Here is a 21,762-nt window from a genome sequence, read left to right as displayed (position 1 = left end):
TAGTCCCGCCCTCCCCTACTCCGATTGGTTCGCTTGAGTGAGAAAGGGGCGTGAAGTAGCATAAATTGGCCTACCGTTATTGGTCGATAACCTTCTCTGTAAACATTTAATTGGTCAGTCTCCACGTCAGTAGTCCTTTTTACGTCAGGCAAAGCCCAGGTACCTACCCTCATCTCGAGCAGCTATGCCGACACGTAAATGTAAGTTCTCGGATAAATTAAAAAAGAAATTCCCATGTTTTGTGTAGCAAATAAAGGTGTAACGGACCTAAAAGCACACATAGGTTCAGCTAAGCATACAACGGCAGGAAGGGGCAAGAGCTCACCCCCGCCCCCCTGAGACGTGTCCTCTTTTTCACCATCTCAGATCTGGTCACCCTACATTAATTACAAATTAAAATATGTATTACTATTACACAGTACACAGAGCACCGTGATATATCCTACTTACAGAGCCTTATTCCCATGACCACAAGCCTCAAACACACAAAACTGTCTGAAAAGGTTCAACAATACATGAAGCTTCTTCTCACCATCGCTACTGAACCATTTACAAAATTTAAAATAAAAACGAAACCCAATCGTTCCAGTACAAATCATACAAGACCACGTGAAAGACTTTTACAGTAAGATCAGGTGAGAACATCAACATTTGCAGAAACCAGACAGATAATCTAAATATATATTTTTATTCATTATAGATTGATTACAATAACCATGGAGTAAAAGATAATGTAAAAAAAAAACGTTATACAAATATTTGTCATCATCACAAGAACATGAAGCAAGGCTATTAATATTATAATTAATAAAACAACCCCAAAGACTATACATTTGAACGCATTTAACCTGCAAATGGATTTGCATGAATTGTAAAATCCTTGATATGGACATCATTCATAGGTCGAAAGGTCTTTTCATTCACAGGGAGCTTCTCCAATTCATCCAGGGCTTCCCAGCCATCTATTATTCTAAGCAAGCAAAACATGTTTGATTAGATTTTCCCCAATTTACGTTATCTTAATTAATAATATTTTTGATCAAATCTATGTTAAAAAGTTTTTGTTGAGAAAAAAATCTTGCAAAATCCTGAAACATTCTCTCTGCCTAAATAGACATTGATATACAATACATAAATAAGTAAATAAATAAACAAATAATACAAAAAAGCCCACAATGACATACTTTCCAAACACGGTGTATTTCATGTCCAAATGAGGCTGCTTGGCGTAGGTGAAGTAGAACTGAGATGCATTGGTGTTTGGTCCATTGTTTGCCATTGCAACCACACCCCGGACGTTGTGCTGATCAAAAACATAATGAATGTTTTTACATATATGACGATTAAAAATTGTGGTCTTATGCATATTTCAGTGATAACTTACCTTTAAGTGTTCACTAAATTCATCTTCAAACTTCCGTCCCCATATGCTTGTTCCACCTTTTCCTGTACCTGTGACATTAAAATAAATAAAGTTTGGATAATGTGTCACTGACACAGATGTCAAGTTTGTTTGATGCATTTAGACTTTTAAATCAGATGCACTTAGACATTTTAAGAAGCTTATAATAGGCTGCAGATGGATGAGATTTCCCATTACAATCTGTAGTTTATTAATTTCTCAGCATAAATATATTAGCCCTGTAGCAACATGTACAGGGCAAGACCCCGACAGGAGCACCATTAGGAAGACATTATGTGGGTGGAGGATCTCAGCAGTTACAGTAACGGTCATGACTTCCTTGTTTATGTTAAAATAAAAACAACTCCAATCAATTAGACACACAGTAAGTTCATTTTTAGTCATCCTAGTGTTCTTTATTATCTGTCTGTGTCTGGCCACGGGACAGTCAGTTTTCTGGAAATTTAGTCTTTAAACACTTAACAAACATTGCTTTGTGTGATCCAGCTGTGCATCACAAACTGTGAAAGTCTTGAAAAATATTTCATAGATGTATTATTATATGTAAATATATTGAGGAAAAATATTGAAGTGTGATATATATAATATAGGCGTCACGGTGGCGCAGCAGGTAGTGTCGCAGTCACACAGCTCCAGAGGCCTGGAGGTTGTGGGTTCGATTCCCGCTCCGGGTGACTGTCTGTGAGGAGTTGGTGTGTTCTCCCCGTGTCTGCGTGGGTTTCCTCTGGGTGCTCCGGTTTCCTCCCACAGTCCAAAAACACACGTTGGTAGGTGAATTGGCGACTTAAAGTGTCCGTAGGTGTGAATGTGTGTGTGTGTGTCTGTGTTGCCCTGTGAAGGACTGGCGCCCCCTCTAGGGTGTATTCCCGCCTTGCGCCCAATGATTCCAGGTAGGACCCACTGCAACCATGAACTGGATAAGCTGTTACAGATAATGAATGAATGAATGAATATATAATATAAAGTTTAATGTTTTTTTTGGTAACACTTTACAATACTGGTGCACAAATAAGTATACATATCAATACATCATTATTGACCTCCTCATAGTGAATTAATACATACATTGATGCTTAATATATCAGGAAATAATAAAGGATATACATTAACGACCATGTTAGTCATACATAAATAGCCATTAACATTACGTATAAACATCTTGTTAATTCAGTCTGCTATTTGGATACTGTGTGTTACATATCTTTGTGCATTGATGTAGGCAAAATGATAGGCAGGGACATAAGCAGTGATTAGGATTATTATGAGTTTATTAAGAGATAGGTGTGTAAAATAGTTACCAGATTAAGTCACAATAATACACATACTATATTAACCACGAGGGTTAATATTTGAGATATTTTTGTTAAACAGAAACAAAAACCTGTGGCTAATTTCCTTATGGTCTTTTTTCTGCCACTTTAATTTGTGTGTAAGGGTGTTAAGCAAATTAATTAATTAATGTGGCCAATAACAACCCTAAAGTCAAAAGTGACCGTATGAAAGTAGTTAAAAAAACTCTTAATAAACTCATAATAATCTTAATCACGGCTTATGTCCCTGCCTATAATTTTGCCTACATCAATGCACAATGTAACACACACACACACACACACATATATATATATATATATATATATATATATAAGAACAGTAAACAGGAGTGGTGAACGTACCTGTGGGGTCTCCTGTCTGGACCATAAACCCTTTAATGTTTCTATGAAAGATGCAGCCATTGTAAAAACCACCAGCACAAAGTGCAAGAAAATTCTGTATAAGACAAGATTTTGTGTTTATTCTCTTATTAAAAGAAGATTTAACAAATTCACATCTTTGAAACACAAACATATTGTCAGAAAAAATAGCCAAAACCCATATGAATTTCCACTTTTTACATTTTTTATATAATGAATCTTTACTGAAAACTGGAAAATTTTCCCGAAAAATACTTGAATTTCAATTTTTTTCTTTTTACTCTTTTCCGTTGCCGTTTTGGGGGAAAAATCTTACACAGAGATAAAAAAGTTCTCTAATATTAAAATTGAGAACTAATGATTTTTACCTCACAGGATTTTGGAGCTCGTTCACAGAACAGTTCTATCTTTATGTCCCCGATGTCTGTATGAAGAGTGACAGACTGGAAATAGAGACAAATACACCTCATTAAATAAACCATGGTAGACACATTTAGAGCAACAATAGCCTTAGTGCATCACAATTGATAACTATTCTGACAATATTAGAAATTAAACAACCCATAAGCATCAGGCTGGATCAGTTTTTTACTGTGAACAAGAAACGGCCGTTATGAGGACACACCGAGGCTGTCTTTACCATTGTAACAGCAAACAGTAAACAGCTGAAGTTGCTGAAATGTTTAGGCTCGGCGTTCACTACAAAATTGAAAGCTCGTGCTCCTCTGCTAATGCTCGAATACTTGGTTCCATTTCTTTTTCGTTAGCGTTTAAAATTCCCTGCTGCTCATTACCGCCACCTAGTGTCCAAGAGCCGTGACTGAAAACCATGTATTCCAATTGCTCAAAAAACATGGCAGAATTTCTTATTTAGAAAGATAACTTAAAGAGTGATATTGCACCTAATCCTTTTTTGACAGTTGAAACTGATGGCTCTATAATAATAAAATATAAAAGGCATTTTTTTTAAATTCCTGATAATAATCCAGAGCAGAAGTCCAGGGCTGAATGTATTGCCCGGTCCAGCCCTTAAACCTGCTACGCCACACCCATTATATTGTGGCCACAGAATACTATTGTGTTTATTAGTTGTATTGTAATACACTGTATTAGTTTGTGGCCATAATGTGTTATTCTGTGCCTCCAATGTATTATTTCATGGCCACAGCATATTATTGTGTGACCACAATATATTTTTGTCAGCACACGTACATCTGTTATTAAAATGAATAAATGTATTTGACACCCAAATAGCTCTGCAGTGCATTAGCATAAAATTCCTACATTCAAGCTGTTGCTATATATTTGTATAAAATTAAATTTTTAAAAAGTAATAAAAATGTCTTTGTAAATAGCTCCTATAAATTCCACTTAGTGCAGCACTGCAGTCGAGTAGTAAAAATAGAACAAACAAAATGAGTAAATTAATCACAATGCAGCTTTGAAGACTGGCTGAATTTGTTTTGCCCTGGTTGTACGATGTGTTAAAATAAGGTTGACCAATTAGAGCTCCACTGTCCTGGCAACAGATCAAACAAATGAACATCAACCCGGCAGCAGTACACCTTGTCTTGTTAGTAGCAGAACAAAAAGCTTGTAGAACAACATGCTAACTATAAAAATGCAGAGGGTAATGAAAATATAATCATTATTAATGACAGAAGCGACATGCAGAAGCAGAACCTCAAATTCCCCACTGACTTATGGTAATACACTCGGAAAAGCTCAACTTTAGATATTGAATGATGTGCTGAACTCAGTGGGTTGTTCTGTTGAATTCAGTGTGTGCATCCTTTAGTTGCAGCATTTAAAATAAAATTATAAATTCATCATTGTTCTTGCTCAAAGAATGAATTCCCTCTTACTGTTCTAGTGCCTTACTGCAATTTTAGAGTGTTTCAGCAAAAACATTAAAAACTGCATATTGTACTCTGTGTTAATAGGAACCTAACCTTATCAGTTTGACACCAGAAAGCATGACAAAAAAAAACAACAAAAAAAAAAAAAAAAAAAAAAAACAGAAAACCAATTGATATAATAAACTGTAGGTGATGTGAAGGTAAAACATAAGTAGTGAAGTTGTGAATGAGTATGTGCTCAGTGCTGCTGTGGGAGGAGAATAAACTACATGGGGGTAACCTGGATCGGGGCAGCATCAGGGTAGAGCTGCAGGATCTTGATACTTGGAAAGCCCCTTTGACATATGAACTCCAGAGATATTCTGGAGAATCTGTATAGGTATTTTAGCAATAGCATTTAAATGGAAGAAGGTGGTTTTAACTGTGCTGCATATGTAAGTGTCAAATTTGAAAGCCAAACCAAAACAACGATTTTTAGTGGTAGTACTGGGTATTACAGAGTAATCGTCTACATTAACTGCCATGTTCTGTAACAGCTGTACTGCCATGCAATTTGTAACATTTTAATTTAGTGGGTTTCCATTTACTTTCATGGTTAACATGCAGCTTGTTTTAGAGTGTGATTGCTCATTATACCACAGAGCTAGATTTTTGTCTCCAATGGCACTTTTCCACTGCATGGAACCTACTTGACTGAGCTTGGCTCTTTTGCTTTTCAATTACACTAATCTGGTACCTAGTCTATAGAAACAGGCTAGGTATTTAGATTCCTGCTCCTGCATGGTATGAAGCGAACCGAGTAGGTACTAAATGTGAGGTGTAAACCTTGCAGAACGCTGACTGGCCAGAGACATTTGTCTGAAACTGCAAAATGCAAACCTAGCCTCTTGTAATATCTCCAGGTTACAGCAGTAGTCACATTTGTTTTTATCTGAGATACAGAGGTAGCTTGTAACATTATGTTGTAGTGTTTTAAAGAGGTTCAAATGCTCATTGGATCGGTGACAGACAAGAAACTCCCACAGGAAAAAGCTGATCTATGAGAACTGGGGCAGAGAGCCATGCTCAGTCCAAAAAAAACAAACAAAGACAATGCAAATTTACAATTAGTAAACAGCGCCTATCAGTACTGCCTCCATTGTTGTAGTTTTCAAAGCCCACGATACCTGTAAGAGACATATCTGTAAGAGAGTTTTTTTTGGACGTCATAGGCTCCAATTCATGGGGAAGCTCTGCTAGTGAAAAAGTGACACAGGATAAGCTCCTCAAGCTGTTCCTAGCTGAATTGAGTCAATGCTATATAGTGGAAAAACACCACAAATCATTTCATCTTGATTGGCACAACTGAGGTCATTATAGTACACTTCCTAATATATTGTGGCTGCAGGTAAATATGGTTCACAGCCAGTTTATACATTATCAGATGGTGATCTGAGCTGAAATCATATATCAAGAGGATGGACAGATACTTTATTAGTGTCCAGTGTTAGTAATAGGTCAAATGTATGGTTTACGGTACACCTCTGGAGACATGTCTGCAATGAGCAAATACATAAATCCCTGCCAAGCGCATTGGTATCTCCTGTAACTTGTAGAGACGGAATATGGAATGGGTGCCATTAGGGATACTTTCCAGCTTAGGAACTTCCAGTTCTAGCTGGTCAAAAAATGTCTGGAATGTCACTAAGGAAAAAATATGCAGCTCCTATTTGTTTTGAGAGTTCTTAGTGATCTTTTGCCAGTCATTGTAAGGTTAAGGGATGGCAAAGTGGCACAACAGGTAGTGTTGCTTTCACACAGCTCCAGGGATCTGGGGTTGGGGGTTCGAGTCCCGCCCGGGGGATTGTCTGTGAAGAGTTTGGTGTGTTCTACGGTTCCTTCCACAGTCCAAAAACACACATTCAAAAGTGTCCATTGTTGGGTGTGTTCCTGCCTTGAGTAGTGATTCCAGGTAGGCTCCAGACATTTTTGTGACAATGAATAAATGAATGTAAGGGTAAGATTGTGAACTATATATAGTGTGTGGATGTGCCACTCTCTTCCTATATGCTTCTTTTGTTTGTCAATAAACCTTCACCTTGCGTAGTGTTGCTGTCCTATAAAAAACATATATCTCCAAAAATAGTAGCTTTACGGGAGGAGTGAAACATTCTTAACTTTCAATGAAAGTCAATGTAAAAAGATTAAATTACAAGTAATACTGGAGCATTTCTATTGGTCCATTCACCATAAGACCTTCACACAATGTGAAGGGCAGCTGCTGTGCTCAAATCATGTAGTATACTCAAAAACTCAGAAAACAGAGATATATGCTTCCGCATCCTGGTCTCCATCGCTAAATGCTAACACCATTTGAGCTTCTTTCATTGTTTGTGCTTTGACATCATTATCATACATCTTCAGATAGATGTATGAGAAATAGAAAAATCTAGACTGGTTTATGAAGGTCTGGTCCTGGTTTAGCCTTTCACCCAGGATGGGTATACTGAATTACCAGTATATGAGTATTCAAAACACAATTTCCTGTTTTTTGTGTTTTTCTTTTTGAGGTGTGTGTGTGTGTGGGGGGGGGGATTTCTCTATTTGGCCAGACAGCAAAAGCTTCAAGTCGAATTTATTCAATAGGAAAAGAGTTCTGAGACATTCCTTCAGACTATTCTTATGTTTTCTAGGCCTAGTTCCCTTGCTGCTACCCACTTACAAAGCACTTTTTAAGCAGGAAAGACTGAGGTTAAGTTTACATTGTATGATTATTTTCTTTTCATTGGAAACTAGTGTATAGTAAGTCATTTGTCCTATCTTCCTATTAAGAAGAACAATATTTTGGAACCTGAATTAACTTTTGAGTTTATTGTAATTTAAATTTAGGGAAGAGGAAACAAACAAAAAAAAAACACAACAAACAGAAATTTAGCAGAATTAGTCAAAGTTTTATCAAATGTGAAGCAGCTTAAGACATGTCTAAATAGTCACACACTGATTACATATAGAAAGGAAATGTTTAAATTATGGAGAAATTACTTAACAGCAAATTTCATTTATAGCACTACTTGATGCTGTTTTGGCACCAACATGAAAGACTATTCATGACTGAGTCCCAACAACAATGAAATCAACAGATACAGTGCATTACAGAGAAGAATGCGCCTGGAAGTGAAGTTGGCACAGGTGGAAAAAAAAAGTTTTTCAAATTTGGGCCAATTAGCAAAGGCCTATCAAACTGACATAAAAAAGGCTAGTGTAAAGGCTATTGCTTTCAGTCTGTCAACATGAATGAAGTGGAAAATTACATACAGTTAAATGCTACAAGTAGACTGAATATCTAAACCTACCAACATAATTGATTATATAAAGCCATGCTGTACTTCACCACACACACACACATACATACACATACACATATACATATATTATTAAAGGCTAACAAATAATATTTTCCTACATATAACAAAAATAAAACTAAAATTTCCACAATTTGGGGTACATTATTTACAAACCCCATTTTCAAAACATGTTGAGTCACTCATTGTTCAAAATGTTAAAAATACCAGTGCATTAATGTGCAAACAACTCAAACCTTTTATGTAATTGAAAACAGTAAAATGTCAAATGTTGAAACTGAGAAATTGAACTGTTTTTTGTAAAATATATGCCCATATTTTATTTGATGCCAGTAAGGCATCATAAAAAATTGGGTCAGGCAAACAAATTACTGGCAAAGTTGTGGTAAATGTATAAGGTTAATTGGCTGTATGTCCGTGACATTTTTGGATTTAAAAAGAACATCTCAGAAACCTGAGTCTTTCAGAAAAACTACAGGGAAAGTTCAAAACCAAATAATAATAATGAAATCAGGTTTTTCAAAACTGAACAGCAAACAAGCTGGGGATTATCATAATCTATTGTACATAATACCATTAAAAGATTTAGAGAATCCAGAGAAATCTCTATATCCAAGGGATAATGCTCAAAACCAATATTGGCTGTCTGAGATCCTTAGGCACTCAGTGCCCACTGTATTCAAAACAGACATGATTCTGTAGTGGAAATCAGTGCATGGGCTCAGAAACACTTCTGAAAACCACTGTCTGTGAACACAGTTTGTTGCTGTACCCATAAACGCAAGTTAGCAATATCATGCAAAGACGAAACCATACATAAATATGATCCAGAAATGCTGCCAGCATCTCTGGGCCCAAGCTCATTTAAGATTGGCTGAGGCAAAGTGGAAAAAGTGTCCTGTGTTCTTACAGACCAAATTTTGAAATGCTTTTTGGAAATCATTTTTAGTTTTTAAAAGTAGAGCTGATGGGGCACAGTGGTAAACATACCCTTGTGCCAATTTCTTTAAAATGTTTCTGACATCAAATTCTAAATATATTTTTCAAACTACTTCTCAGTTTCAACATACGTTTTTTAAAGTTTAAATATAGGGTTTAAATAACTTCAAAGCACATCATTGCATGTTATTTTTTATTTACATTTTGCACAGCTTCCCAACTTTATTGGAAATGGTGTTTAAATTATTACTCAGTAGTAAGTGACAACAGCAACATACTGTATAAAATAACCCATTAATTAAACACTCAAAGGAATATATGAACATACTTCATATAAATAAAAGAAATTAACACTATATTAGAGTAATCATGGCATGTATATTTTTAAATACTTTAAAAAAATTAGCTGATCAGTACAAAGTTGAGTGGCATTTACCTGAGTAACACTACGTTCTCTAAACCTAAATAACTAAAAGGGTCCCAAATCCATGAAAACTGAGGTAACAATACGTTATCTGTATATAAGTTATAAAAGAGCTTGGTCAGTGACTTTGGCCATTAGAATGGCAAAACAGCTAAAGAGAAGGCTAACTCAATCAGTGCTATGAACCAAAACATTTCCATTTCCATTTAAAACTCTCTTTCCAATGAATTATATTAAGTCAACACAAACTGAACCAAAAGTCTGCATCACATGCATCCCTAAAGTTCACAAATCATTTTTCTGATTGTCTAGTGAGCAGTGCATATTTCTCACACGTGAAATCAAAGTCACACCTTCTGAATAACACTGACGTTAAGTGCAATGAGGACAAATCTTCCTCTGTATGAATGAATTCCACTAGTTCTTATTTTTGTGGAAAATCAAATACTAACATGTAGGTTAACAAGATAAATCTAATCCTTTGGTTGAAAATGTAACAAAACTTTCACAAAAACATTTAACAGTAAGTACACTGGTGAACATAAGGTGCTGCCACAACATGAACAGTAATATCAAATAACCTAGATAAATTCAGTTTTTTGCTTCTTGACAAATCATATTCACATGGCTCACATTTAAGGAATACTGTGACACAAATTTTCACAACACTTCATGAGTATGGTTTAGTGTGCTTCTTTTGTTTTTGCATTCTCAAATCAAATTATGTAAACATTCAAGCCCCATCAAAATAATTACTATTACGGTACTACAGTACATTAGAATAATGATTAAATTCTCTCTCTTAAAGAACCCATCTCTGTTTTTAGAGTAGAGAGATACAATGCATTAAAATATCTGCAGAGGAAAGAACACATTATTACAAATATGAATAATGCATGTGAAGTGGTAGCTGGGCTCCTGCTTTCTGAGAAACAACAGTTTCATTGCACACCTAAAAAGAAAATGCATTGTTTAGACATTTCTTAATCTGTGGTATAATGCCCTTCCACAGATCAGTGTATATTATACTTACATCTCATGTTTTGTCCAACCTTTTGTTCAAAATGGCTGTTCCATCATTTACAGTGCTTAGAAGGTCAGTTTATACATCATGTAACTGCATAACACAGGAATTCTCAAACACCAGCTATTTAGTCCTTAAAAATAAAAAAAAGCATAAAAACAAATACTAATAATTCCTACTAGGAAAATATTACAAGCCCTATATGATGACAATATTTAAAAATTGAACATTTAGCTTGCTTAAAACCCTCTCTTTAATTTTCAGCTGAGACATTTCAAATTATATAGTTAGTGTTTTTATAGGAAATCAGCTCACTTTAATGGTCAATTTGCACACAATATTATACCAATGCTCCGTAGCACACTGTAATTAAGGCCATGATGAGTCACAACTGCAATACTAATATATGACCTTCCTTTATCAAGAGAGACTTAGCTCAAGTATCATGGGCCTTATCAAATAAATGTATTTAATACCTCAATTATTCAGGATACTATATACTATAAATAACTTTTGCTTGGGGCCCTGGAGGACATACTTTCACTCATTTCACTAATCTGGGACAGTCAATATTGCCCAGATGCTGCTCTCTCTAACCTGGGACGGTCCTTTCTTTTCCTGCATGCTTGGCTTCTTCAAGCTGTCTCTTTGTCAGTTCTCCAGAGCTGTGCTTTTACTTCTGAGGGGAGAGTGTTGAAGATGCTCTCCTCAACAATAAGCCCACTGCGTTTGAGGAGACGACACTCGCCAAGTTCCACAGGGAGACCCTCCAGTCGGTTCCCTCTGAGCTCCAGCTGGGTTAGGTTGGTCAGCTCTCCGAAACGTGAGGGCAGGGTAAGCAGGCAGTTGTTGCCCAGGTTCAGCGTACGTAGTTTCTTACACTGGAACAACTCAGGAGGAAGTTTCTCAATCTATAACGGTGAAGAAGAATGAGAAACAGAATTGGCCTACAAGTTATATATTGTGAAAGTAAAAATCTTATATTGGGTGAATACTATTACGATCACAGGGCTCCAGACAGTTTTAGATATTATCTGAAAAATAACATGCAAATAATTAAGCTTGTTATACAGCAGCTTTCACAAACTGCTGTATAATAATTTTGAGCAGTTTGCACAGTCTGTACAGCGCTGATGAAACACCCACTGTTAAGATTTCTGGATACAATCTCATCTTTACCAAAAAAGTTTACATAATCTGGCCATGAATCCTGACAGAAAACAGAGAAGCAATGAATAATTTCTGACCCCTGTGAGCCTCCTTGATTTGCATTGCCACTAATTTTTAAATCCTTAAGGATTAATTTTAAAGTTCCTTAAGTGTAGCATCCACTTTCCTTTCAATATGCAAATGAATGTTTTCTTTACTGCTTGGAAGATTTAAACGGATCATTTGTAATTGTGGGGAATTGCAGTTCCCTCTAGTTCGTTTACGTTCAGAAACTCAGTGTCTTTTAAGCTGGAATTGTAGGTTTGAGGAGAAAAAAACTATTTTTTGTATGTGGCTGAAGTTTTACTTTACTTTTCTGTAAGTTTTTATTCACTGTTTGAATTACCACAGAAAATCATTTGTAATTTGAGTCGTTTAGTTTTGTAACACTTTTGATTTATTTACTTTCATGAAGTTTGCAGTCTCCAGAATTTAGTGTGGGTTCTTACCTAAATAATCTGAAACATCATAAATAAGTCAGTATTATCTAGCTATGTTTTACCCATGATGATTTACAATGTTTGGAGGGCTTTTTGTTGTTTTTCTGCCCTGAGCAGAGAGAGGAAGCCAAGTAGTCTGACCAAACCACTTTGGTTTTTTTTTTTATTCCTTTATTGACACTGGGGCTTCATAAACAGATTAGACTGGTTTACAGCACACAAACAGACTAGAGAGCTTGCAAATGGTGAGGAAACATTTTCTGAATTTTATCATAAGTGATTTTTGATTACAACCATGAACATCACTTTTAAGCCTCTGTGCTGGATTCTCTGAATACAATACAATTGTCACTCTACAGCCACAACTTGAGCAGACCAAGCTCTCCATTTTGCTGTACAATATGATGTGCTCCTCCTCTAATTTCAGTATTCTTGGAAATTACAGCAAAATGCACCATATTGTGGTGTATAGTTGTATACTGGCATGTGGTGTCACTCAGCTGAGTCTTCACAGCAGAAGTTGTGCGTATGGTACACCCTAAATCCACAACAATAACCCTCTGCTCATGCTTGCTTTTGGGGCTAAAATGGTATATTTTCTGTACCAACTTTAGCAGTTTATAGCCATTTCATTTATTGGTAGAGATTGAGTGTCCAGCATTTCCATTTCCTGTCTCTGGAGCATTCCCTATCTCATTCCTAAAGAGTGGCCTATTTCACCTGTGGCACCCATATTAACATAAGTTTTATCACCATTCATGTTTAGGCTGGTTTTAAACTTTTTAACATTCCAGGCCTATTCCATTTTCCACCAGAAATTATGGCACTTTTCCACCGCATAGAACCAAGTATGAGTACGTTTTCAGTCCCAGTTCATTTTGGGTTCCACCAGTGCAGAGATGGTACTAAATGGTGACATGTAAGCCCTGCATAGCCCTAACTGGCCAGCGAGACATGTCAATTACCACAAAATGCAGAGCTCATTCAAATCCAGCACAAACTTGCCACTTGTAAAATCTCTTAAGTTACAGCAACCTTCACGTGTACAGGGGGTCCTCGACTTACGACGCTGATCCATTCCTACGTCGTGTCGTAAACCAAATTTAGGTGTAAGCGGGAACATATGTACATACTGTATGTAAATAACATATTGTAAGCACTAATCCTATCCTAACACCTATCCTCCTCTGTCCCGAGCCGCGTAACCGTGTATTCTTCCGCCGCGCACACCAAACATGTAGTTTTGGCTCACTTCGGCTCACAATGGCAGCTTGTAAAATTACCTCTACGTGTTTTGAAGAGGTTCCATTTCGCAGTAGCTGTGCTAGTGAAAAAGCGTTTTAAGAGACTCCAGCCGTGCTGAGTTGAGCCAGATCCATGTGATGTAAAAGCCGGTGACTGCTGTTATGCATTGTTCTGGGCTTTTCAGGGTATGTGATTCAATAGTTTTTTTTTTGTTTTTTTTTTTGCTAGAAAAGATATCAAATTTGGAAAAATGTATTCTCTAGGTTTTAATTCAGTAGTTTGGAATACTGGCTTCTCTTATATGAACTTAAAAATGTTGCAGATTGAATGTGAAATGTACCATGATCCAAATTTCTCCTTGTGATGATGTATGGACATATTCTTATCATTCACGATCTGTTATTGTCATATTGCACACCCCTATCGGTTTCTCTGCATACACTGTTATGTCCCTTTAACTCTACTCTTCAATACTCTTCAATGGTCAGGGCCACGTAGCAGGTATGATTTGGGTGGTGGATCATTCTTAGCGCTGCAGTGACACTGATGTTTGCTGTTGCAGGTTTTAAAACACTTCAATTTCACTGCTGGACTGCAAGCAATACACCAACCAACATTGTCCTGTGTGTGGCATCCTATGACCACTGATGAAGGACTAGAGGATGAACAACACAAAATGACCAGAAACAGATGATCTACTGTCTCTGATTTTACATTTATGAGGTGGGCCAACAAGGTAGGAATGTCGAATAGAGTGGAGAGTGAGTGGACACAGTGTTTAAAAAGTCCAGAAGTATTGCTGTGTCTGATCCACTTATAACAGCGCAACACACACTAACACAAAAAACAGCTTGTCAGTGTCACTGCAGTGCTGAGACTGTTTCACCACCCAAATCATACCTGCTCTGTGGTGTTCCTGTGGGGGCCCTGATCACTGAAGAACATGGTGAAAGATGCAAATGTAAACAGAGAAACAGATGGATTACAGCGTGCAACTGTAGAATTTAAAGTGCTCCTTTGAAAAGGTCAGTGGAGCTAAGGGAATGAACAATTTATGTAAATACAAAGTGGGTATACCTAATAAAGTGCATTACATGCAAATTAATATTTGTGGTCCCAATTGTACCATTGTCTGGAGCCCTGCATAACAACATATACTCTTTAAAAACACAAGATGCTCTTTACAATGTGTGAATGCTTCATGATAAAAGTATCATTAACAACACTCCAAAATTACTCACCCTGTTGGCAGTTATAGCAAAATACTGAAGATTCTGCAGACTTCCGATATCAGCTGGGATGTTGGTTAGATTGTTGTGACTTAAATCAAGGTATCTCAGCTTACGACAGAAAAACAGCTGACTTGGAATTTTCTCAATCTTATTTCGATTTAAGTAGAGTCGTTCCAGGTTTGTCAAAGTGCCTATCTGAATGGGAATGTAGGCGATCTGATTGTACCACAGTTTCAGACAGACAAGTCGATGAAGATGCTGAAAGCTGATAATCTCCTCGATGGTCTTTAGGTTGTTGTCCTTAAGGTCAATCTCCTGTAGGTTGTGGAGACTGAATATGGAATGTGGGATGCGCTCTAAATCACAGCGAATAAGCTCCAACTCTGTGAGGTTGACCATCTTCTTTAAGCTATTGAGAACCATTAGTTTTGTGCCTTCGTTATTGATTGACAGCTTCTGCAGGTGCATCCCAACATCAGTCACTACTTGTGGAAGCTTAGTCAGGTTGCTCTTTAACCTAAGAACCTTCAGTCTCTTTAGTTCTCGTAGGCCATCAATAACAATGTAACGATTGTTCTCAGCACTGAGGTTCCCTGTAAGGTGCAATTCACACAGATTTTTCAGGCTGTAGATCCACAGTGGAATTTCTTTAATGTCAGTGAATTTTATATGTAGTGATTTTAGGTTCTCTCTCAAAAATGCCAGTGCAGGAGCTTCTATTTTAGCTGGTGTGTGGTACAGCCACATCTCTTTTAGGTTTATGAGCTGGGCAATGATTGGAGGAATGGTGACATCAGGGATAAGCTCCAGCTTAAGAACTTCCAGTTCCAGCAGGTCAAAAACTGTGTCTGGGATGCCACTGAGCATAAAAAGATGCAGCTCTAATTTTTCTTGAGAGTTCTTAGTGATCCTTTGCCGGAGCTTGTCCAAAGTCCACTCATTGTTAAGGTTAAGCTGACGAAGTTTATTCTCACTAACTTCTGATAGAAACACTGCAAAGCGCTTGGAATAGAGAGGATCATACTGATCAATCATGTGTAACATGAAGGCAAAATCATTTTTAACATCTGGAATGTCACTGTAGCTGCTCTCTTCTCTGATGGATTCAAATGAGTACTTTTTGAGGGAACGCCGAAGCATCCAGCTGAGGGTATACACACATATCATTCCATACACAACAACAAGACTTATATAAAAGCATGCTAATATCTTGAAAAGAGTGGCAAGGGGATGGGCACAATTGAACATCTGGTAGCCAGTAAGATTCTCAATGTCCACACTACAATCCACACTGAACTCAATATTGTGAACATAATATCCAGTGTAACATATAATGAGGATAAATTTTACAACCTTAATAATGGTCTGTCGAATATAAAGTCTGTAAACTATATCACTTTCCTCAACATGAAGCCTAAATTTTTTTACTTTTTCAAACAAGGCCTTTGCTTGCTCACCCTCCTTTTTATCAAGTACTCCGGTTTCAGAGTGATCAACTATTCCTTGCTCAAACCGAGATTTTGTTGCTGAGAGCATTGGTACACTTGCCTCCACATCTTCACTCACATAAGATGCCTTTTTATCGATGGAACCGTTCATCTTCCCCAGAGCTTTAGGGTCGCTCTCCTCAACCACTGTCTCTGAAAGTGCCCGTGTAGTCCATGGTGAGTCAAAACATTTCAAAAGTATGGAGACAAAATGTTCCAGTTTGGAGCTGGTCCAAGGGAATTTAAACCAAAAGTTACTGCAAGCCAGGAAGATGAGCGTATGCAACAGCACCAAATATGGGAAATACTTAGCGAACCAGTGAAGCTTGTTTTCATAGCACACAGCATCAACATAGTTGTACTGATGTCTGTCAAGGTCATACTGGATTCCTTGTGGCTCAAAGGCTAGCTCTAAATATTTTTGACAAGTTTTGTTTACTACCCATTTGCAGGGTAGGCAGATCATCTTGTCCTGTGTGACTTGCAAAGTTCCCCCAAACACTGCAATCATCAGCATGACCACAGACAGATAGTCTGTAAACACATCCCACCATGGCTTTAAAATGCGATATGCAGGCTGAGTATCCACAAAGTAACGCAGCTCAGTGATGGGAATCATGGTTTTCTGAAATAAAAAGAAAATTCAGTAAAAATCAAACTTTGTAGATTTAGAAAAATTACAATAATTAAAATTGGCATTGCCAGACATGAAACAGATGAGTGTACTTTACCAGAAGCAATGACTCTCTGTGTAGACTGCTACATTTGTAAGAACAAGGCTCCACCAAGAGAACAATTTGGCTTTCTTGTCAGCTATTATTAGCAGTTTCCGCTAATAACATTCAAGAATTGTCTCTTCTAGCTATGGAAAGGGAGTCCATGACCCCAAAGTTCAAATCCTGTTTGTCTTTGGGAGGGCAGTGTCTCGAGTAGTGTCTCCAGCGTGCACTGTTATATGTTACCTAATAGTCCACATGTTCAGTCAGGAATTGGCACCCATCACAACCCTGCTTTTGTCAGGATGAGGCACAGATTTCCTGTCAAGATAAATGAGACACACCAATGTCAAAACCACCGTGGGTTTCAATTAAACAAACAATCAAAGAAATTATAATACAATACATTTTGTATGAAAAGGAGTTATTTGTGGCATTTTATATTCAATATATACATTTGGATACTGACATTAGACATTAGAAAAATATTTACTCACACCCTGCTTTGTTAAAAAAACAAACACAAGAAACAATTACAGTACAATTCCATTCTAATTCAACTAACAAACTTGTTCCACTCAACATGATGCATTCTGCAGTTTCTGATACTTTAATACTCTACAAAATAACAGGAACACAGGTACTTGTTAATAACTTTACAATTTAGAGGTAAAGTCTAAAAAAGTGTAACAGTTTTAAAATGTATTCTAGTAGGCTGGTCAGCAGCAAGGGAAGATTTTTTGTTTATTTCTAGCAATGTCAGCATTTGTGGTGTCATGGATGTTGGTAAGCTGATCAACCATTACGAATGATCATACTGGGTGACCATCTAAACCAGCAGCAGACCAGAAAAAACCAGCTTAGACCAGCTTAGCCAGGCAGGGAGTGAATGCTGGTCTACACTATTATGTTAATTGTTTTTCCATCAGGGATATGTACATGAAAAAAACAATAATAATAATAATATTATAATCATTATAATATTATAATAATCATTTTAAAAGTTATGAAATTGTGGGTTTTCCAAAAAGTAGAATCTACAATAATAACAGCTGTGTTTGATTTAGTGTTGTTCACTCCAATCAGTGTAAGAAGTTATAATGATGAATAGCTGCCTCTTTTAGATTATAAGAATTTGGGACCGTTTTATGACATTTATGAAGGCCAAACTCTCCCTAAATATTTATTTAATTTAATCTCATTTTTAATTTTTAATTTTAAAATTCCACGTTTCCTTTTTGTATTTGTGGTTGTCATTTTAAATATTCCACCTTAAATAGGGCAGCTGTTTGAATGTTACGACGTTTAAGGTGGAAAGGAAAATTCAAACAAGAGACTAACTTCAGGGATATACAGGTAAGTTAGCATGTTCATTGTTCTTCCTCTGAAATAGCCTGCTTAATACTAGCACTACATCTACAACCTTGAATAACAGCTAAGCTAGGCACTATACAGCTTCATCAGAAGCTAACATTAGAAACAACTATCAGACGAGTATTTAGTTCTTTTTGAGGTGTAAAAAATGTTGAAAGAATCCGGAGCCTGTGTTTTAAATAGTTTATCTCCGAACATGCGAATTCGAAGCATATCGTTTGTTAGCAAGCTTAGCTCCTCCAATCCAGGTTATTATGGGACTTTCTCAAGAAGAAACGCTAAGATGACAGAAGACAATACGAGGACAATATCTAGCAGAAAAAAAAATCATCCATACCGAATGTGGTAGAGTCAGTCGTGTTCATCATATGTGGATGTCTCAACGGATAATTAATCCACATAGGAAAAAAGGACCGCTAGAGGTATGAATTAAACAAAACAAAACCTCTAGCTTTCTCTGCGGTGTAGTTTCTGACCGTACCTATAGGCGGCGCTGTGAACGACAGTTTGATGTAATAGACAGTTTCAGGGGAACAAGGAGTTATGGGAGGTAAATCCTGCCAAAATTAAAATTGAATTGGAAACAATAACATGAAAATGCAAATACCTTGACAAAATTAAAAATGAAATGAAATAACTTAAGTTCCAATTTCATTTTTTCACTCTGGCATGGGTCAGCACTGTCAAAACTATGTATTTCAAGGTCAATTCTAAAATGAAAAAGCTATTGAGGAAAGAAAATTCACACATGGGCTTTGTCTTTTCTTCATGACCTGGATAATGAGTCAAAATAAAAATGAAATAAGTATTTAGCTTTCCATTTTTAACTGCAGTATGCAACAAATAGGACAAAATTAAAATAAAAATAAAAATGGAACAATAAAAGTTAAAGTGGCAGTTTAAGGTTCCGCCTTCAGCTCTGTAGGCGTTTTCACCGAGCAATCGGAAATGAAAACGAAAAGCATCACCTACTGCCAATTTATTTTTAATTGCCTTTTCATTTTTCACTTTGACCATGAAATAGAGTTGACTTGACTCTTGACTTGACTTGACTTGAAATACCAGCATAGTTTTGAAAATGAAATGACAAAAAGTTTTTTTAATTTTAATTTTGTCAAGTTATTTCATTTATAATTTTGTCACAATGTTTAAACACACGTTTGGAAAAAGAAATGGCAAAACGGTATTTGCATATTCATTTTATTTTTTCATTTCAAGTTTAATTTTGGCAAGATTTACTTTCTTTAGGAGGAGGGGCAAAAATTTAGTTTTAATTTCACAACTCTGTTTCCAAAAAATTTGGAAAGCTGTGCAAAATGTGAAAACAAAACTAAATTCAGTGATGTGCAAATCATTTCTATTTAATTGTAAATAAGATAACAATTTAAATATTGAAACAGAGAACGTTTTATAACTGATGTGAATAAAAAGAATATGCAATGATGTGGATGCTTTTGGATATGTTTGAGCCCACAAACACCAAAACATGAATACATCAGTTGACTACACCTGAAAAAATTGTACTATTCAGTGAAACTCCCAAATGGAGTTGCTGGATTACTAATTCATTACTGTTTACTTATTAGTATAATAATATAGTTCGCATATTAATCACACCTCTGTTTTCATGCACATATTTTTCATTATTGTTGTCATAATGTCGTGTTTTGTCTATTTCCTTGCACTGTTGTCCCACATATTTTATGCATTATAGCCTAACAGTGTTTCATTATACTGTATAACCCTGTAGGTGGTGCAGCAGGGAGTGTCGCAGTCATACAGCTCCAGGGACCTGGAGGTTGTGGGTTCAAACCCCCCCACTTCAGGTGACTGTCTCCACTCCGGGTGACTGTGAGGAGTTTGGTGTGTTCTCCCCATGTCTGCATGGGTTTCCTCCGGGTGCTCCAGTTTCCTCCACAGTCCAAAAACACATGTTGGTAGCTGGATTGGCGACTAAAAATTGTCCAAATGTGTGTGAGTGTGTGTCACCCTGTGAAGGATTTCCTGCATTGCGCCCAGTGATTCCAGGTAGGCTCCAGCCCCACCATGACCCTGAACTGAATAAGCGGTTACAGACAATGAATGTCTGTATTAATATATGTATTAATATGTCAATGAATTTGAGTTTATTTAAAACCAGGTTATTATTTACTTACATTTGTGAACAGTGTATTGTTCACATCGCAGAGCAAATATTCTGGTATATATATATATATATTTTTTTTTACTTCTATAAAATAGCATGCCTTATCATCTAATTTCTTATTCTTGAGAGTTCTATGATTTCTGGTGTTATTATCTCATAAATTCTTTAACACCTTGTTTATATTTTGGTTGTATTTGTACACATATTATTGCTTTATGTGTACAATTTAGCCTATAAATGTCTTTGTTCCCTATACGAGGGCCCCTGTGCTGCTGTTTTTTTTTTCTCTGATCTAGGATCAGCTCCCTATACCAAATATAAACAGGAACCATCTCAATCAGCAAGAACTACTCTGATCTGAGATAAGGAACCAAGGGTAACTTCTAGCAACTTTTTCATCAAGAGGCAATGCCAGGCTTAGGCAGGCTTCCATGTGTCACCATTTACATTTCCCACAGCAGGAGGCTTAAACAAGGGCCACTTTATCCAAGAAAACTACAGGTTATGTCAACACACCCCTCACTCTACTTGGCCAAGTTGTGCCCCAGAGGGGGTCCCTCAAAGAGTGTTTAATGTAAGTGATGTGGGGGAGAAAATTGGTACAATAAAATTTATTGTTTATAACAAAATCAACATGTGTGGTCAGAGATCTGTGCCCTGTCATAAAACATATTAAACTCTGAATGGGTGCTAAAGCCAAGAGTGGTAACTTTTACAAGTTAGGCAGCTATACAATGTCTCCCTACCTCTGTGCTGCCTGCCTAGACAGTGTTATTTCCAGTATTTCCAAAAAGGTAGAATGATTTCACAATATGCAAAAAGTATGCAACATATGAACAAGATACACAGACAGGCCTATCATAAGTATATCTCACTCTCTCTCTTGCTTTCTTTCTCGCACACACCTAACACACACATTGTACCACAATAATAAATTATTAATCATATTTATTATTAATTTGACATGAAACTAGCAGGTTTAATATGTATTTATATGTAAAAATGTATATGTGCTAATGTTGCAATTCCAACCTAAGACAATATTTGTTTGAAAAGTTAAATTAGTGACTTTTGTAAAATGATGTTTTTGTCAGCCCTGTGAGTTGAAGGTTTTCTTTTAAAGTCAGTTGACTTTCCCTGAAAAAAGCATGTTGCAAACAACTTGAAGCTCACAATCAGTTAGATGTTGGACGTTTAGATCTTTAGAGACTC

General features: G+C 36.6%; 2 protein-coding genes across 4 annotated transcripts; both read right to left on the bottom strand.

Annotated features, from left to right (window-relative positions):
• Positions 1 to 720: 720 nt before the first annotated feature.
• Positions 721 to 3,890, bottom strand: LOC136679337 (peptidyl-prolyl cis-trans isomerase-like 3). The gene is made up of 6 exons (XM_066657800.1): positions 3,740 to 3,890; positions 3,483 to 3,557; positions 3,097 to 3,190; positions 1,385 to 1,452; positions 1,185 to 1,303; positions 721 to 970 (listed from the first exon to the last, which is right to left on the bottom strand). The coding sequence occupies exons 1-6, from the start codon at positions 3,755 to 3,757 to the stop codon at positions 844 to 846; spliced, it is 501 nt and encodes a 166-aa protein (XP_066513897.1). The 5' UTR covers positions 3,758 to 3,890; the 3' UTR covers positions 721 to 843.
• Positions 3,891 to 7,923: 4,033 nt separating this feature from the next.
• Positions 7,924 to 18,862, bottom strand: LOC136679783 (volume-regulated anion channel subunit LRRC8A). Of its 3 annotated transcripts, XM_066658458.1 has the most exons (5): positions 18,742 to 18,862; positions 17,046 to 17,351; positions 14,837 to 16,939; positions 11,299 to 11,612; positions 7,924 to 10,629 (listed from the first exon to the last, which is right to left on the bottom strand). In XM_066658458.1, the coding sequence occupies exons 3-4, from the start codon at positions 16,931 to 16,933 to the stop codon at positions 11,337 to 11,339; spliced, it is 2,373 nt and encodes a 790-aa protein (XP_066514555.1). In that variant the 5' UTR covers positions 16,934 to 16,939; positions 17,046 to 17,351; positions 18,742 to 18,862; the 3' UTR covers positions 7,924 to 10,629; positions 11,299 to 11,336. The 3 variants fall into 3 exon arrangements, with proteins under 3 accessions (XP_066514555.1, XP_066514553.1, XP_066514556.1); XM_066658456.1 differs by having other exon boundaries at positions 7,924 to 11,612; XM_066658459.1 differs by having other exon boundaries at positions 7,924 to 11,612; positions 17,277 to 17,351.
• Positions 18,863 to 21,762: the final 2,900 nt, after the last annotated feature.

Source organism: Hoplias malabaricus, chromosome Y (assembly GCF_029633855.1).
Source record: "Hoplias malabaricus isolate fHopMal1 chromosome Y, fHopMal1.hap1, whole genome shotgun sequence".
Lineage (NCBI taxonomy): Eukaryota > Metazoa > Chordata > Actinopteri > Characiformes > Erythrinidae > Hoplias > Hoplias malabaricus.
Note: the sequence above shows the minus strand (reverse complement) of the source record. Positions and strands in the feature narration are given on the sequence as shown.

Excerpts from the sequence above, each read along its gene's own strand:
- LOC136679337 (XM_066657800.1), bottom strand. Across the intron at positions 1,453-3,096 it reads CCAGACAGGAGACCCCACAG|GTACAGGAAAAGGTGGAACA; the intron begins GTACGTTCACCA and ends TTAATGTCACAG. Across the intron at positions 971-1,184 it reads AAATACACCGTGTTTGGAAA|AATAATAGATGGCTGGGAAG; the intron begins GTATGTCATTGT and ends TTGCTTGCTTAG.
- LOC136679783 (XM_066658456.1), bottom strand. The coding sequence starts at position 16,933 with ATGATTCCCATCACTGAGCTGCGTTACTTTGTGGATACTCAGCCTGCA. Across the intron at positions 11,613-14,836 it reads TTGCTATAACTGCCAACAGG|ATTGAGAAACTTCCTCCTGA; the intron begins GTGAGTAATTTT and ends TCACCGTTATAG.